This window comes from Eurosta solidaginis, chromosome 1 (genome assembly GCF_040869045.1).
Source record: "Eurosta solidaginis isolate ZX-2024a chromosome 1, ASM4086904v1, whole genome shotgun sequence".
In the NCBI taxonomy this organism is placed as follows: domain Eukaryota; kingdom Metazoa; phylum Arthropoda; class Insecta; order Diptera; family Tephritidae; genus Eurosta; species Eurosta solidaginis.
In genome coordinates this window covers 147397145-147415604 of record NC_090319.1, presented here as the reverse complement: position 1 = coordinate 147415604, position 18460 = coordinate 147397145, and the positions used below count along the sequence as shown (strand labels likewise).

General features: G+C 45.3%; 1 protein-coding gene across 8 annotated transcripts in view; it reads left to right on the top strand.

Moving 5' to 3' along the window:
- The window catches only part of LOC137236868 (uncharacterized), a 1561671-nt gene that overhangs the window by 670912 nt on the left and 872299 nt on the right, over positions 1 to 18460 (top strand). For all 8 annotated transcript variants that reach the window (XM_067759926.1, XM_067759924.1, XM_067759919.1 and 5 more), the window contains one exon: positions 16207 to 16427. In XM_067759926.1, coding sequence (XP_067616027.1) covers positions 16207 to 16427 — 221 coding nt within the window. The remainder of the gene's footprint in view (positions 1 to 16206; positions 16428 to 18460) is intronic.

Here is an 18460-nt window from a genome sequence, read left to right as displayed (position 1 = left end):
ATTGGTGTTCAAAATGTTTTTTTTTTTTTATTTCAAAATATGTTAAACAATTTTCAACTGAGATTTAATTTTCATTATTCTTAAAAGGTTAGAGTATTTACATTTCTTTTAAATGGAAGCTAACGTCTTATATTAAACAAAAACAAGTAAGGAAATCTAAGTTCGGGCGAAGCCGAACATTATATACCCAGCTGTACACTTGAAATGCTGTTGTTGTTTGTTTTGTGTGCTTAATAGTATTACAAGGCTGCGCAATAATACATATACATATGGTTCTATTATGAACTAATTTTTCTTCGACTTATGCCTCCCGAAACATAGAAAATTACTTAGTCATAAAGGGTGGTGCCACGCCCATTTTTTACAATTTGAAGTTTTTCCTATTTATTGTTATCAATCCACTCTGGAAATGAAATACCATTGATATAAAGCTCCTTTTTGCAAAGATATAGCTTATTTTATTCGTCAACGACCCTTTTAAAAAACTTTTTTAACCGATTTCGTTAATTTTGCTTCAAAGCATTCCTTATAGTAAAGGCAACCTCCGAATTTTGTTACGATAGGTTTAACGATTTTTGATTTATGGTTAATAAAATAATATTTGTAAAATTTATGTTATCACAAGTGGGCGGTGCCACGCCCATTAAAATTTTTTTTTTTCAAATTTTTATCAAGAGCCTGAATATCAGTCCACACGTCAAATTTCAACATTCCAGGTGTATTATTTATTAAATAACCAGGTTTTTTGTGTTTTCCAAAATGTTATATATAAAAAAAGTGGGCGTAGTTATCATCCGATTTTGCTCTTTTGCAATACCAATCTATTCTGGGTTCGGATAAGCTCGTGTACCAAATTAGGTGAAGATATCTCAATATTTACTCAAGTTATCGTTTTAAAGGACAGATGGACGGACGGACGGACATGGCAAATTTGTTTTCGATACTGATGACTTTGATATATGGAACTCTATATCTATCTCGATTCTTTTATACCTGTACAACCAACCGTTATAAAGTCAAAGTTATAATAACCTATGTACAAGTACAGCTGGGTATAACTAATTAAAATATTAATAAATATATATCAACATAAATAGAAAATTCTATAATTAGCGATGTTGCCAGGAGACCTTAAGCCTCCGTTGTTCTTAGCCGCTGGATAGCTTTTCTAACATATTGTAACGAATTTGCTGCAAATCCTCTTATTTGCAATCCTCTGCTAAGTTCGAATCACTAAACTGTTGAATAAATAACTCCAATATTGAATAATGGAAAAATGGCCTTTATTAAAGTACTTCACAATAACACTTATACTTTGCTACTCGCTGGCTTAATAACCAAACTGATTGATAACTCAAATGAAACTCTAATATTGGCCGCCAGATCGCGTGCTTAATCAAACTGATTGATAGCTCAACTCAAACTGAATTACAGCGCATCTACATCTGTCGCCTTTTATACTCTTTGGTTTCCTCGTTCACATTTTTCTAGAATCTACTAGCATTGTCCATGAGCTCTCAAACTTCTCAGCTATAACTAAAATTGCACAATTTTATACATCTTTTAGGCGCTTCCAGAATCTATGCTTGTGTGTGCATGTGTTTGCGCATTGACTCTCCGCTGCTCGTATTCGTACATGGTACATATGTGTAGACGCAATTATTTATTCGTTTATGTAGATACATAAAGTTTGAATTATTGATGTGAATGTTTGTAGTTTACAGTCTCTCGCGCACACATAGGCGTATAAGTAAATACATCTGTGTGTGACATCTCTCGGCTGCCTTATATATGTGTATACATGATTTGATTATTGACGTAAATATCGCTTAACATCGCCTTAGTGATGGTATAGCTTACTGATGCTAATATCCGTGACACTGCCCTCCACCTAAATCTGATCGTCTCGATCAGACAAATCTCCCGATCTAACTGCCGCTAGCAGTTTGTATGCGGTAGATGGTATCACTGATCTTCTTCACAACTTTGTACGGGCCTTCCCAACTGCACCGAAATTTGGCTGGAACACCTTTCCGCCGGGGAGGGTTGTTTAACAGTACGAAATCTCCCGCCAAGAAACCTTCCGAATTAAAGTTATTGTCATGCCAGTGCTTCATCTTACTACTCATTACCCTGGGCCGTTCCTTCACACTCTGTTGTTTGGTCAATGAACCACTTCGTAGAGCTTGCGCTGGACGGATTTGCTTTGCATAATCGGTATCGTTCCCACATTTTACAACAGTAGTGCGCTCCGGCTTGAAACTACCCTCGCATTCTTTCTCGGAAATTCGTTGCTTCGTTTTCCTGCGTCTTTTAGGTTTTGTCAATGCCAGTGTTTCTCTCGCAGGTACTTTTGATTTTGATTTATTTGGCCCATTCGATCTATCAACCTTTACCTTTGAATTTCGTGGCCTTCGTCGAGTCTTCTCCACCAGTACCCGATTACTGCTGAACCCTTTTTCCACACTAAAGTTAAGTGGCTCATCTTGGTTCTCATAATGCATCACCCTTCTCTGCATATGATGTCATGGTCAACCAAGAAATCCACTCCCAATATAACTTCGTAAACAATCTCCACCACAACAAATTTGTGTAGAACCATGACCTTCCCAATCAATACTTCACATATCACTTCTCGCTGAACTTGGTTATACTCGCCAGTGACCGTACGCAACTTTGCTCCAGGTAACGGTTTTACTCTCCTGTTGACCAAGTCAGATCGGATCAAGGAATGAGATGCGCCCGTATCTACAGTCAATACACGTTCTTTACCATCCACATTCCCTCTGACGGTAAGACCAAGATCGCAATGACGTGCAATGTGACCTGAGTTGCCGCACTTGAAACATTTAATAACTCCGGCATTCTTCTGTTGAGATCCCTTCAGTGCTTCCAAAATTGTGTCTACCCACTCTGGCCTTTCTACTTCCACACGGCGTGCTTTGAAAACTGGCTTACTCAATAGCGACGCTGTTTCTTGAGTCAGTGCATAGGATACCGTTTCTGCGAATGTGGGTTTTGGGTTTGCATATGTCGCTCGCTTCGTTTCTACGTCCCGTATGCCATTTATAAAACTCTGGATTTTTACCCTCTCGGTGTACTCCACGGGTGCGTCCGCATTTGCCAAATGTGTCAACCTTTCAACATCCGAAGCAAACTCCTGCAATGTCTCTGGAATAATCTGTAAGATTTCGGCAGCTGGTCTTTTCAATCCTACGAAGAGTGCGGCAACTTTATCTTCCACATTCCAGTTGTTCACTGCTGCGGTCTTCTCAAACTGTAGCTTAAAGACCTGGAAAGGAACAGAACCGTCAAAGGATGGTGTATTTACCTTTGAATTACTAGTTGAAACTGCTGGGCGATTTAGTTGCAACTGCTCGATACGTCCTCTCAAAGCATCCACCTCGGCCTCGATTTTTTCTTCAAACTGTAAATTTTTTGTATCTTGCACCTCCAACTTCGAGGAAATACGTCTTTCTTGCTCTTCCAGTTGAGCAGAGATCTGCGATGATATCTGTGCTGAAATTTGAGCCGACATTTCGGATATCCGTGTCTCTTGTGCTTCAATCTTCGCTGTTATACGGTTCTCCTGCGATTCCAGCTGAGATGACATTTGCGACGACATTTCGGATATACGCGTTTCTTGTGCTTCCATCTTCGATGTAATCTGTGTCGACATTTCTGACATACGCGTTTCTTGTGCTTCAATCTTTGATGTTATACGTGTCTCTTGAGATTCCATCTGTGATGACATTGTCGATGTTTGAGCAGATATTGCAGCCAATATCATGTTCAGGTCTGTGTTCGCCATTGCCTGCGGTGTTTCTTCCATTTTTGTTATTTCCTCGCCATCAAGATGAAAGTCATACTCTTCCACATCAATTCCTTCTGTTTCCATTGTCTCTCGTAGCCGTGCCTGAAGTTCAAGTTTAACGCCGCTTGTATTCAATCCACGGCTCTCCAACTCCTTCTTTAGTTGCTGGATCTTCAATTCACTGAACTTTGACATGTCCTTGTTGTCCTCTGGAATTTATTCAACAATTCCTCTTCTGACACCAATTGTAACGAATTTGCTGCAAATCCTCTTATTTGCAATCCTCTGCTAAGTTCCAATCACTAAACTGTTGAATAAATAACTCCAATATTGAATAATGGAAAAATGGCCTTTATTAAAGTACTTCACAATAACACTTATACTTTGCTACTCGCTGGCTTAATAACCAAACTGATTGATAACTCAAATGAAACTCTACTATTGGCCGCCAGATCGCGTGCTTAATCAAACTGATTGATAGCTCAACTCAAACTGAATTACAGCGCCTCTACATCTGTCGCCTTTTATACTCTTTGGTTTCCTCGTTCGCATTTTTCTAGAATCTACTAGCATTGTCCATGAGCTCTCAAACTTCTCAGCTATAACTAAAATTGCACAATTTTATACATCTTTTAGGCGCTTCCAGAATCTACTAGTCCAGTAGCTCTCAAACTTCTCAGATATATGCATGTGTTTGCGCATTGACTCTCCGCTGCTCGTATTCGTACATGGTACATATGTGTAGACGCAATTATTTATTCGTTTATGTAGATACATAAAGTTTGAATTATTGATGTGAATGTTTGTAGTTTTAGTCTCTCGCGCACACATACGCGTATAAGTAAATACATCTGTGTGTGACATCTCTCGGCTGCCTTATATATGTGTGTACATGATTTGATTATTGACGTAAATATCGCTTAGCATCGCCTTAGTGATGGTATAGCTTAGTGATGCTAATATCCGTGACAATATTTTTACTAGTGAATTACAAATGTTAATGTGACTATAATTTTCACATACATACATGTGCCTACACAATTGTGCAAACATTTGATTAAAGAAAAGCCAGACCATTAAGGCAGTGATTAGTTTAAAATTCAAAGATTATTTTATATAGAAATTTAAATAAAAGAGACATATTCAAAAAATAAACTAACTTATTTTTTAGTGTCAAAACATTTAAAGAGAAATTTGATTAAAAAAAATACTATTATTTACAAATAGTTTATATTCAAAACTTTCACGTCGACATCAACAAATTAAAAACTTTACTACAAGCATATATGTAATACTCCTATGTCACTACAAAAGGCTAGGTACATTCCCAAATATATTGTTGTTTAAACGTTTCTGTTTTTGTATTCAATAATCGAATGTACCTAAATTTAAATTTTTTCTTGTCACACTTATGCTGCTACAATCAGAAAAATTGTATAGGCTGTCCTGTTTTGATTTCGAATTCAGAACACATTGCGAGCATTTTCTATTAGCAATATAGGGGTATTACATATATGACTACAATAGTGAACAAAAACAAAACATATTGAACACAAATCATAAGTGGTAAAATAAATAAGGACCACCACATTTATATTTAACAAAAAACGAATTAAAATATTAAATAGTGTTATTTAATAAGTATAAATGAACATAAATAGAAGATTCTATAGGGTGTTCTCTTGGTCTAGAACCATATATGTAATACCCCTCTATTACTAATACAAAATGCTCGCAATGTATTTTGAATTCGAAATCAAAACAAGACAGCCTATAAAATTTTTGTGATTGTAGCAGCATATGTGTGGAAAAATTTAAATTTAGGTACATTCGATTATTGAATACAAAAACAAAAACTTTTAAACAGCAATATATCGGCACTCTGATATTTGGGAATGTACCTAGCCTTGTGTAGCAATATAGGAGTATTACGTATATGTCTAGAACCCGTAGAAATCTAGAAAGTTTTCCATTTTACCGTCAAGACATTTCTAAATGCAACAACAAAATACATTTGCGAAACATTATCTACGGTTTCTACATTTTCTATACTAAAACCCATGTATATTTAAATAGAAAATTTATAAATGTGGAAAAATTGTTGAAACTGAAGTTTAAGTTTATAAAAACAACAAATTTCTGTGCGCGGCAGTTTCGTAAACTTTTTGAATGCATAAAGTATTGATTACGTATTTCACTTTGGCGACAAATGCAACTCAGATCGAAAAGAAATTAATTGCGTAAGTGAAGCGTTCTCTGAGTGTTGTTTACTTGGTCGAGGAAACGTAGAATATTTTTTACGTTTACTACGCTTCCTAGACTGAGAGAATTGCCATAACATATATATCTAAGGGGCTAGCTTTTACTTACATACAAATTTTTACCGTTCTTACTCAGCTGGAGTTCTAATCCAAAGAGGACGAGAGCTGGGTGATCACAGAAAGGGAAGTGTGCAACGGAACTCGAAAACGAGAACTCAAAAGGAGCTCAGATAGAATTCCAGTATCGAGTACCCGGGACCCCTTTGCCCGAGCGACATCTACAAGTCACAATGTAGGGCATTAGGGTGCTGGCCAAAACAATTAAAATGTCTCAATATACTGTGAGGACCACATAAATCCTCATTAATTTGGCCCACACAAAACGACCCCACAACATATTTGACACGACATTAACACAACAAGTGGCCACAAAAGGCTCTAGCAACACGATCAACCAACAAGTCTCAGCAACACAACGAGCGGTCGCAACATTTAACAGCAACACGATCAACCAACAAGTCTCAGCAACACAACGAGCGGTCGCAACATTCAACAGCAACACGGTGACCATGGTAACGCAACCATTTGAGCTAGCAACACCAAACACAACGGCCATAAAAGGCAGCACAGAGTCAGACAGCACGGAGCTGTGGTCGTGACCAGAGCTACAACGAAGTATATCCCTATTGCAGTTGACCTTCTCTATGCAATAGGAATCCACTTCATAGGAGCGAGTCGTGGAATGGTGATTGCGGTTGATCTTCTCTACGCATCACCCCCAGAGACCAAAGGCCCCGCCACAGTAACGCGCAACCGCGACAGGTGACGCCCGCTCACCTCCGCCAGTAGAAGTACGCCAGCAGAGGTCCGCCGACGCACAACGTAACCAAAGTCAGTCAGCACGGAGCCGTGGTCGTGACCAGAGCTACTGGCGAAGTATATCCCTATTGCAGTTGATCTTGTCTATGCAATAGGAATCCACTTCATAGGAGCGAGTCGTGGAGCGGTGATTGCGGTTGATCTTCTCTACGCATCACCCCCAAAGACCAAAGGCCCCGCCACAGTAACGCGCAACCGCGACAGGTGACACCCGCTCACCTCCGTCAGTAGAAGTACGCCGGCAGAGGCCGCAACAGAGCGGCAACGCACGTAAACCAGCGCAGAGCGCGGCAGCAAAGCGCAGCAGAGGTCCGCCGACGCACAACGTAACCAGGGTAAGCCAGCGCGAACCGCGGCAGCAGAGGTACGCCGACAGAGACCACGTCAACGCGGCGAAGCAAAGCGCAGCCAGCCTAAGCCAGCGCCAAGCGCGGCGGCAGAGCGCAGCAGAGGTACACCGACAGAGTAATACAAATAGACGCCGACGCAAGGCGCGTCAAGGCACCGACGCCACATACTAACGGGATCCGTCTAACGGAACACGGCGACAGAGCATCGCCTCAACAATACAAGTAGATGCCGACGTAAGGCGCGACATAGCGCCGCAGCAGAGAGAGACGCTGTCATAAGGCGCGTCAAGGCACCGAGGGCTAACGGGGCCCAGCTAACGGAATACGGCCGGACCGCTAAGGCCCGCCACCGCAATCAGGGATACCGCAAGATAATCCAAGTAAAATTGAAAATGAAGCATACAAACACGTTTTATTGTATATTATAGAATTTAGAACCAATAAAGAGAGTGAAGTTTTTATATTAAATCGATTTGCAAGGTGCCCCTTTAATACAAATTTATTGTAAACGAACCCTTGGCACGGCGAGTATACCCCAGCAAATATCAAAGAAGCAACGGGGCACGAAAAAGCTTCGTTACAATTGGCGCCCGAGCAGGGACCCCGCAAATCGTACAACGTCAGAAGGAACATTCCTGACTAGAAACCTAACCGTAAAATGGCCGACCAGATTGATACCACGTGGTTAAACACAATTTCAAAGGAACAGCTGATATCCATCACACAGGAATTGGGTATTGAGCACACAGGCACCACCCGGGAGATCCGAAAGCGCATAGCAGCTCTGGCTTCGAAAGCAAATGTTGACGCGGAAATCCACGAAAATTTTTTATCCCTCTAAGCCACCTACAAGGAAACTACGCACATGAGCGACGTAAGTGAGGTTAAGACACCGACTCCGGCGAACGGACGAGGCACACCGAAGGTCGCCGTTACAACAGTAGAACAAACTCAATTCGCGTTTCCTCCCAGGAGTACAGTACTCACACAACAGTACTTACCATCAGGAATAGCGGTACCACCCAACGGTACATCTCAGGAACCTCCCAGGAGTACAGTACCCACACAACAGTACTTACCATCAGGAATAGCGGTACCACCCAACGGTACATCTCAGGCACCTCCCAGGAGTACAGTACCCACACGACAGCACGTACCATCAGAAATTACGGCATCATCAACCGGCACATCTCAACCCACGCAACCGTACTTACCAGCGGGAATGACGGCACCAGCCATGAACTATACAGGCCAGGTAACTCAAGCACCGACCGTGGTGTTCGCGCCCATCATCGACCAGGTAAGAAAGTGGTCCGTAAAGTATGAAGGTGGACGGAACCCGTTAGGTTTCATCGAACGGTTAGAGGAGTTAGCCGAAGTATACGCGCTAAACGTGGACCTCCTGCCAAAAACCACGCCCGAGCTACTAGGGGGCGCCGCGCTACAATGGTACCGCAATAACAATGCGCACTGGGGAGAGTGGACAAGCTTCAAAAAGGATTTTTTACGTTTCTTCCTACCAATCAGGTACTTCGAGCGGCTCGACGACGACATACGCCAACGAAGGCAGCACAACAAGGAGAGGTATAAGGACTACGTACTAGGAATCCAGAGCTCGATGAGACACGCAGGGTACACCAGCGAACAGCGGCTGGAACGAATCTTCCGTAACAGCCACCCCGATTACCAACTTTACATCCGTCGGAGGGACTTCACTAATCTCGCAGAGCTCCTGACACTCGCCGAAGAATACGAGAACATACGCGAGGACTATCGAAGATCATCAGGCGGACATCACCGCGAAGTTACGCGACACATCTCCAGTGACACAACCCGGGTGTCACCATCAAAACCTGAAACACAACCACCACCACCACCGAACCTAACGAACCGCACGCCTCCAAGCAATCAGAGATACGACCCCAACGGCGTATGCAGGAGATGCGGCGAACGAGGACATGACACCAATAGGTGCCGAAACCCACAGAAAATTTTTTGCTGGGAATGTGGCCGCAACGACATACGAACCATCGAATGCTGCCGCCGACGTCACGGAAACGACAGAGGGCTCCACGAAGAAGAAGGCGCCGTGAGCCCAAGGGACCTAGCGCCGAAACGGCAGTAACGATACCCAAGGAACCCAGCGGCAGTAAAAATGTAACAAGAGCATGGTCGCCTCTACGCCGTAGCCAAGCTCGGCGCGGAATCAGCCGAGGCAGTCATCGACACAGGGGCATCAAGAAGTTTCGTCTCGAGCAGCTTAGCAGAACGTGTGGTGAACTCGGGAAGCGGAGAAATGGTGAGAGTGGCCATCAAAATAACGATGGCAAACGGGACTAGCCCTACCAACTCCGACGCCATAAGGACTGAGGTACGCCTCGGAGAAGCGTCACTCCACACAGTTTTACACGTCCTGCCCGGAGCGATCGACGACATCATACTGGGCCTGGATACGCTAGGAAGCATGGGAGCCACCATATCATGTGGAGAAGGCCACCTCGTGCTAACCAGACCCCTTGCCCAGCACACACCGAATCCGGGAGCCGCGCCAGAAACTATTCAGAGAACAACACCAGCAAGAACGAATATCGCCAGGTACGACAGCCCTGGGACTATTCCAAGTTCAATATCATCAAGAAAGGATATCGCCAGGTACGACAGCCCTGGGACTATTCAAAATTCAACATCATCAAGAACGGATATCGCCAGGTACGACAGCCCTGGGACTATTCAAAATTCAACATCATCAAAAACGGATATCGCCATGTACGACAGCCCTGGGACTATTCAAAGTACACCATCAGCCAGAACGGATATCGCCAGGTACGACAGCCCTGGAGCTATTCAAAGTACACAATCAGCCAGAACGGATATCGCCAGGTACGACAGCCCTGGGACTATTCAAAATTCAACATCATCAAGAACGGATATCGCCAGGTACGACACCCCGGTGACTAATCAGAGTATAACACGAGCGAGAAAGGGTAACGCCGGGTACGACACCCCTGGAGCCCCATCTGGAACCATTCAGAGTGTAACAGCACCGAGCAGTAGTAACTTCAAGCACGACGGCATTATGCAAAACAACGACGACGACATACAAGAAGAAGCGGAACGAGTGCGCGGTTTTCTGGCAAAGTAACTCCGAAAATTCGAGAGCATGAGTGGAGTGACGACAATAGCCGAGCACAAGATTGTCCTGACGGACGAACGCCCCATCAAGCAACGTTACTTCCCACGCAACCCAGCCATGCAGACAATCATCAACAGCGAAGTTGACGAATTGCTCCAGAAAGGATGCATCGAGCCATTTTGTAGCCCACACAGCGCGCCGATCGTACTGGCCAAGAAGAAAAACGGGAAGTGGAGGTTATGCGTGGACTATCGGCAGCTCAACGCCCGATCCGTACCCGACGCATACCCCTTACCCAGAATACAACACATCCTGGACAAACTACGACAAGCGAAGTACATCAGCAACCTGGACTTAAAGAACGGCTACTGGCAAATACCACTGGAGCCCAAGAGCCGGCCCTACACAGCTTTCACAGTACCGGGACGCGGATTATTCCAGTGGCGCGTTATGCCGTTCGGCCTACACTCCGCACCTGCAACGTTTCAAAGAGCACTAGATCAGGTTATTGGACCGGAGATGGAACCCTACGCTTTCGCTTACCTCGATGACATAAACATCATAGGATCCACCTTGGAGGAGCACATTCGCAACCTGAAAGAAGTGATGCTACGACTACAGCGCGCCAACCTCAGAATAAATCCGGAGAAATGCGAGTTTTTCAAGAAAGAAATCCGATACCTAGGGCACGTAGTAAGCGACAGGGGAATTCACACCGACCCCGAGAAAGTTGCAGCCATCTAAGACCTGAAACCACCAACGAACGCGAAAGAGGTGCGTCAATATCTCGGTATAGCATCTTGGTACCGACGATTCATGCCCGACTTCGTGACGATCAGCCAGCCACTCACAACCCTGCTGAAAAAGGGCAAACACTGGAAGTGGGGAGCCGAACAACAGGAAGCCTTCGAGGTCTTAAAGCAAAAACTAACGGAAGCACCGATACTTGCCTGTCCGGACTTCACCAAGACCTTCACCTTGCAAACGGACGCAAGCAATTTCGGGCTAGGCGCCGTATTGACACAAAATTTGGAAGGCGGGGAACGCGTGATCGCCTACGCCAGCAGGAAACTCAACAAGGCGGAAACCAACTACTCGCCTACCGAGAAGGAATGCCTCGCGATCGTCTGGGGAATACGCAAGATGAGGCCATACTTGGAAGGGTACCGATTCAGGGAAATCACGGACCATATATCTCTAAAGTGGCTAAACTCCATCGAAAGCCCCTCCTGCCGTATAGCACGATGGGCCTTGGAACTTCAGCAGCACACCTTCGACATAGAGTACAGGAAAGGAAAGCTGAACCTGGTAGCGGATGCACTATCACGACAGCCACTGGAGACCCTACGACTGGCAACCACAACAGAGTGACCATGCAAGTGGTGGCACAAGCGCGTGAATGAAGTGCGCACTAACCCCGAGAAATATTCTGACTACATGATACAAGATGGACAACTGTACCGCCATATTCCCTGCCGATCACAAGATGAGGAAGCGGTACCTTGGAAACTTTGTGTACCCACACCACTGCGACAACGAGTATTAGAAGAAAATCACAATATACCAAGCGCTGGACACATGGGCATCCGCCGGACGGTAGCGCGGATTGCCAACCGGTACTACTGGCCCGGCGGGTTTCGGGACATCAGTCGATACGTACGACAGTGCGTGTCTTGCCAGAAGTACAAGGAAACACAGCAAAAGCCGGCCGGAAAGATGCTCACACAAGTGGCCCAAGAACCATTCGCCACGGTATGCGTCGATTTCGTTGGACCACTCCCACGATCCACACACGGGAACACGATGCTACTAGTATTTTTCGACCGCTTCAGCAAATGGGTGGAGCTGGTCCCCATGAGGCGTGCGACAGCAGAAGGCCTACGCCGTGCGTTCAGAGAACGCATCCTCGCAAGATTTGGTGCTCCCAAGATACTAATATCGGACAACGGCGTCCAGTTCACCAGCACAATGTGGCAGCGTTACCTCAGGGAAATGGGGATACGACAACAATTCACGGCGCCCTACACCCCGCAAGAAAACCCGACGGAACGGGCGAACAGGACAATCAAGAGAATCATAGCACAACTCACCAGATCACAGCACAACAGATGGGACGACCGCCTCCCAGAAATCGAGCTGGCCATCAACACCAGTGTGACCGCGTCCACAGGATACAGTCCAGCCTTCTTCGTACAAGGACGGGAACCGCGACTACCAGGGGCATTGTTTGACGAGGTCAACCTGGGGACGGGCACAGCTACCACAACGGCAGAAGAGAAATCTGACAGAATGCAAAAGGCATTCAGAATAGTGAGGCAGAACATGGAACGAGCGGCGGCAGATCAAGCACGGCACTACAATTTACGGCGGAGAAAATGGACCCCCGTAGTCGGCGAACTAGTGCTCGCAAAGGAACACCATCTCTCCAAGGCCGGCGAAAATTTCGCGGCAAAGTTGGCCCCCAAATATGACGGACCCTACCAGATCCTAGGATATGTATCACCAGTGATACTCAAAGTACGAAAAACCAACGGCGGGAAGGAGAAAACGGTCAATATTGGGGAGCTAAAGCCCTATCATGCAGCAGAGACCATCGCGGGAAATTAAAATAAATTCAGGGAAAATAATCTAATCAATATCAAGGATGGGAGGATAAGCAAGCACCGGTCATTCTATCGCAAACGACCGAGGCGACACGTTCTTTTGCTACGAATTTCTTTTCCAAAAAAAAAAAAAAAAAAAAAAAAAACAAAAACCAACAACCTAAGATGGAGAGCCATAACGCCAAACTAAACAACAGCGTTAAGCGTATGCGCCAGCATTACGAGGAGGAGGAAGCAAAGCGCCCCAGGGTAGTACTGCTGGAAGGAGATACCGGCGCCGACGTCAGCAACACGCGTGGAACCACACGCACAAACACGTACGCTGACGTCGCACGCAACGTTACACCACCAAGCGCTACTGGCGCCGACGTCAGCAACACGCGTGCAACTAAGCGCGAAAACACGTACGCTGACGTCGCACGTATCATCACACCACCGAACACCACAGGCGGCGACGTCAACAACATGCGTGCAACTACACACGCAAACACGTACGCTGACGTCGCACGCACCATTACATCACCAAACACTGCAGACACCTACACCAACACCACGAACACCGAGTCAGCCAGAAGAGGAACACGGAAGAAAATTACCGACGCATACACCGCTGGGTCCGGAACGTCGACCTGTTTGGCAAGAGCGTGATCCTAGCGCCCCACAACGTCGCCAAACAATGGTACCTACTCGGCCTGGCGAACGCAGCAGCCACACACCACATCACTGACACGGAATGCTGGCAGGAGCGGTACGTATGGATAGCGGACTCGATGCACAGGGCCAAAGATCCGCACGCAACACAGGCTTGGGTGGATTTCCTTCGGTGGGAGTATGTACAGCGGTACGGGTATGACGGGTTTAAGGCCCAGGAGCTAGTACTCGAGGTCCCTCAACAATGCAACAACAACGACTGTGGCGTATACGTAGCCGAGAACATGGAGAGGGTATAGCGATACACAGGGAGCGGAGAAGGAGTACCCGGACTGTGCAGACAGCCGTTCACCGAGGAAATGGCGAGCCAGAAGAATGTGAGGACCAAATAAATCCTCATTAATTTGGCCCACACAAAACGACCCCACAACATATTTGACACGATATTAACACAACAAGTGGCCACAAAAGGCTCTAGCAACACGATCAACCAACAAGTCTCAGCAACACAACGAGCGGTCGCAACATTTAACAGCAACACGGCCAACCAACAAATCTCAGCAACACCACGAGGGCTCGCAACATTCAACAGCGACACGGTGACCATGGCAGCGCAACCATTTGAGCTAGCAACACCAAACACAACGGCCATAAAAGGAGCGACACAGCAGCACAGAGTCAGTCAGCATGGAGCTGTGGTCGTGACCAGAGCTACTAGCGAAGTATACCCCTATTGCAGTTGACCTTCTCTATGCAATAGGAATCCACTTCATAGGAGCGAGTCGTGGAATGGTGATTGCGGTTGATCTTCTCTACGCATCACCCCCAGAGACCAAAGGCCCCGCCACAGTAACGCGCAACCGCGACAGGTGACGCCCGCTCACCTCCGCCAGTAGAAGTACGCCAGCAGAGGTCCGCCGACGCACAACGTAACCAAAGTCAGTCAGCACGGAGCTGTGGTCGTGACCAGAGCTACTAGCGAAGTATATCCCTATTGCAGTTGATCTTCTCTATGCAATAGGAATCCACTTCATAGGAGCGAGTCGTGGAGCGGTGATTGCTGCTGATCTTCTCTACGCATCACCCCCAAAGACCAAAGGCCCCGCCACAGTAACGCGCAACCGCGACAGGTGACACCCGCTCACCTCCGTCAGTAGAAGTACGCCGGCAGAGGCCGCAACAGAGCGGCAACGCACGTAAACCAGCGCAGAGCGCGGCAGCAAAGCGCAGCAGAGGTCCGCCGACGCACAACGTAACCAGGGTAAGCCAGCGCGAACCGCGGCAGCAGAGGTACGCCGACAGAGACCACGTCAACGCGGCGACGCATAGCGCAGCCAGGCTAAGCCAGCGCCAATCGTGACGGCAGAGCGTAGCAGAGGTATACCGACAGAGAATTACAAATAGACGCCGACGCAAGGCGCAGCAGAGTAATACAAGTAAACGCCGACGTAAGGCGCGTCAAGGCCCGACGCCACATACTAACGGGATCCGTCTAACGGAACACGGCGACAGAGCATCGCCTCAGCAATACAAGTAAACGCCGACGTAGGGCGCGACAGAGTATCGCCCAGCAAATACGAGTAGACGCCGACGCAAGGCGTGGCTGAGAATCACCCAGCAACCAGCAATACAAATAGACGCCGACGCAAGGCGCAGCAGAGTAATACAAGTAGACGCCGACGTAAGGCGCGTCAGGCACCGACGCCACATACTAACGGGATCCGTCTAACGGAACACGGCGACAGAGCATCGCCTCAGCAATACAAGTAGACGCCGACGTAAGGCGCGACAGAACACCGCAGCAGAGAGAGACGCCGTCATAAGACGCGTCAAGGCACCGACGCCACATACTAACGGGACCCAGCTAACGGAATACGGCCGGACCGCTAAGGCCCGCCACCGCAATCAGGGATACCGCAAGATAATCCAAGTAAAATTGAAAATGAAGTATACAAACACGTTTTATTTTATATTATAGAATTTAGAACCAATAAAGAGAGTGAAGTTTTTATATTAAATCGATTTGCAAGGTGCCCCTTTAATACAAATTTATTGTAAACGAACCCTGGGCACGGCGAGTATACCCCAGCAAATATCAAAGAAGCAACGGGGCACGAAAAAGCTTCGTTACAATACCTAAGACCGGCTGCGTGTTTGATCTCAACTTTATCTAGAGCAGTAATTTTTTTAAATGAAATGTGACACACGTAGGAAAACATTAGTTTATTTTCTGGTGAAAAAAGTATATCAAAAAGTTTTTAATTGTCTCTGACAAAGTGAAAAAGTGTCGTGAAAAAAGGGTCCCTGTTAATTTCATGAAAAAATAAGCCCCAGGTAGCGTGCTTCTCCTCCTGATTCTGGCAGAGTAGATAAATAGCTATTTTTCGTACAAATTTTTCAAATTCTAAAATAGTGAATTTCGAGCTTTATACCATAAGTCGTAAAATTATACAGCAATAAGTAAAATTTCTTATTTCAAGTTAAAAAAATATGTATTATTTATATTTGAAAATAGCGTTCTGGGTTCTTGGAAATTTGTACAACTGGATTAAGAGTGAAAATCAACTCCAACTGTGGCAAGGAAAAAAATTACGAAAATATTACTCCTTTTCATAATATTGCTGTTTGGTCTGCAGTAAAGTTTGTACAATCAGGACACAATGTTGGTGCAGCTTTCTTACCACTGATCACTGATCCCGAAAATATTGACAAGGCTTCATTATTTCGTCCGCTTTGGTAAGTTGAAATAAAAAATATTAGCACCAATGTGTTTTCAAAACTTCTTATAGATATATCGCCGCCCATCTGGTATTTGAACTTTACAGACCGTATATCATTTAAAGCTTTTAAAACATACACAAACTAAAGCAGTTGATGTATATTGGTACAATTTTCCGTCATCCCTTGTCCAATTTGGTTTGGAGACAACCCGGTTTCGGCGCTGCGCTTCGTTCTGATGAATTGTTGTTGTTTGCCTTATATTTATGGTTCGCTAGTTCATGAGCAGATCTTGTCAAATTGACAGTTTTTGTATGTATACATGTGTGTGTGTTATGTGTTCCTTCAGACACGGGTGTGGGTGGCTTTCCTCTGATCAACTTGTGTGCTTTTTATGTGTTTTGTTGGTTTGTTGTTTTTTGTTTATTTGTCGATGCGTGTTTGTCTGTTGTACCTGGGTTATTACTTTGTTTTTTGTAAATAAGTTTTAAAGCTTCAAATATAGTGTCAGAAATAGGGCTTGTCTACCGTCGCATGTTTTTTGTTTGTTGATTTCCATGTTTTTGAGTACGTCCTCACGCCGGCCTTTTGCTTGCATTTGAAGGACCTTGACTGTCTATCTAGTTGGTACCCCAAATGATCCCGAAATAACCACGTCGGGATCCCGGACGGATCCCAGAAAACCATCCAGAATTGATGCCGGAAAGGTCCCCAAATGATCCCAAAATAATACAGACAAAATAATACAGAAAAAGTCACGAAATTTCTCCTAAAGGGTCCCCAAATGATCCCGTATTAGTCGAGAAAAAGTCCCGAAATGACCCTGACGGGATCCCGAAAACCATCTAGAAATGATGCAGGAAGGTACCCCAAATGATCCCGAAAAAGTTCCGAAATGACCCCGACGGGATCTCGGACGGATCACGAAAAACATCTAGAAATGATGCCGGTAGGTAACCTAAATGATCCCGAAATGACCCTGGTGGATCCGGTAAACCATCAAGAAATGATGCCGAAAGGGTCCCAAAATGATCCAAAAATAATACAGAAAAAGTCACGAAAATTTCCCCCTCGAAATAGTCCCGAAATAACCCTTACGGGATCCGGCACTGATCCCGACAACCAACCAGAAATGATGCCGAAAGGTCCCCAAATGATCCAGTATTAGGCACGAAAAAGTCAATAAATGACCCCTACGCGATCCCGGACGGATCCCCAAAACCATCTAAAAATGATGCCGTAAGGGTCCCCAAATGATCGCGAAATAGTTCCTAAATGATCCCGGAATAGTCCCGAAAATATCCCAAAATAACCCCGATGTGATCCCGGACGGATCCCGAAAACCATTCCGAAATGACCCAGTTAGGGTCATATCGAGACCCTTCCGATTATAACTAAGGTGAAGCTAATTATAAAATCATGTTAATAAGGCAGCACGCGCGTTGGAGCGAATGAAGAGTTACAAAGAAAGGTAAAGCTAATAAGAGCGTTGTAATAAAAGCAAATGAAGGAGGGCGGATGGCGGGAGGAGGAGAGGACCACTGATTGTTTAGATCTCGATCTGTATGTGCCAGATACCAAAAACCATTGATTTAGGAGAAAATTTATATTGAGTTATAACAATTTATAGATTTTACACCTAAGGGGTGAGAAGGGGGAGGATGGAGGATGTCACTGCTCACTTTGTAAGTCCTTGACTTATTTGACGCATTGAGTTTGTAATATTTGTGAAGGTCAGTATACGTAAAGTTATAATGTGTAAAAATTGTTAAAAAGTAATTATTCGAAGGGGTCGTGCGGCCCCCTCCCCCTTTCCATGTTCAAAAAAATTTCGCCAGTAGACTATTGTCTGTACCAAATTTCATCAAAAGCCGTGCAGCTGTTCTGGCGTGATTCCGTCACAAAGACGAAAAATACAATAATTAAATTATAACTGTTCATAGGGGGCGGTCCCCCTAAAAAAAATATAGCTATTTGATCCTTATAGACTATTGGCTATATGTGTGCCAACCGACTCGAGTCACCGTGATGAGTTTCTGGAAGTATTTCTT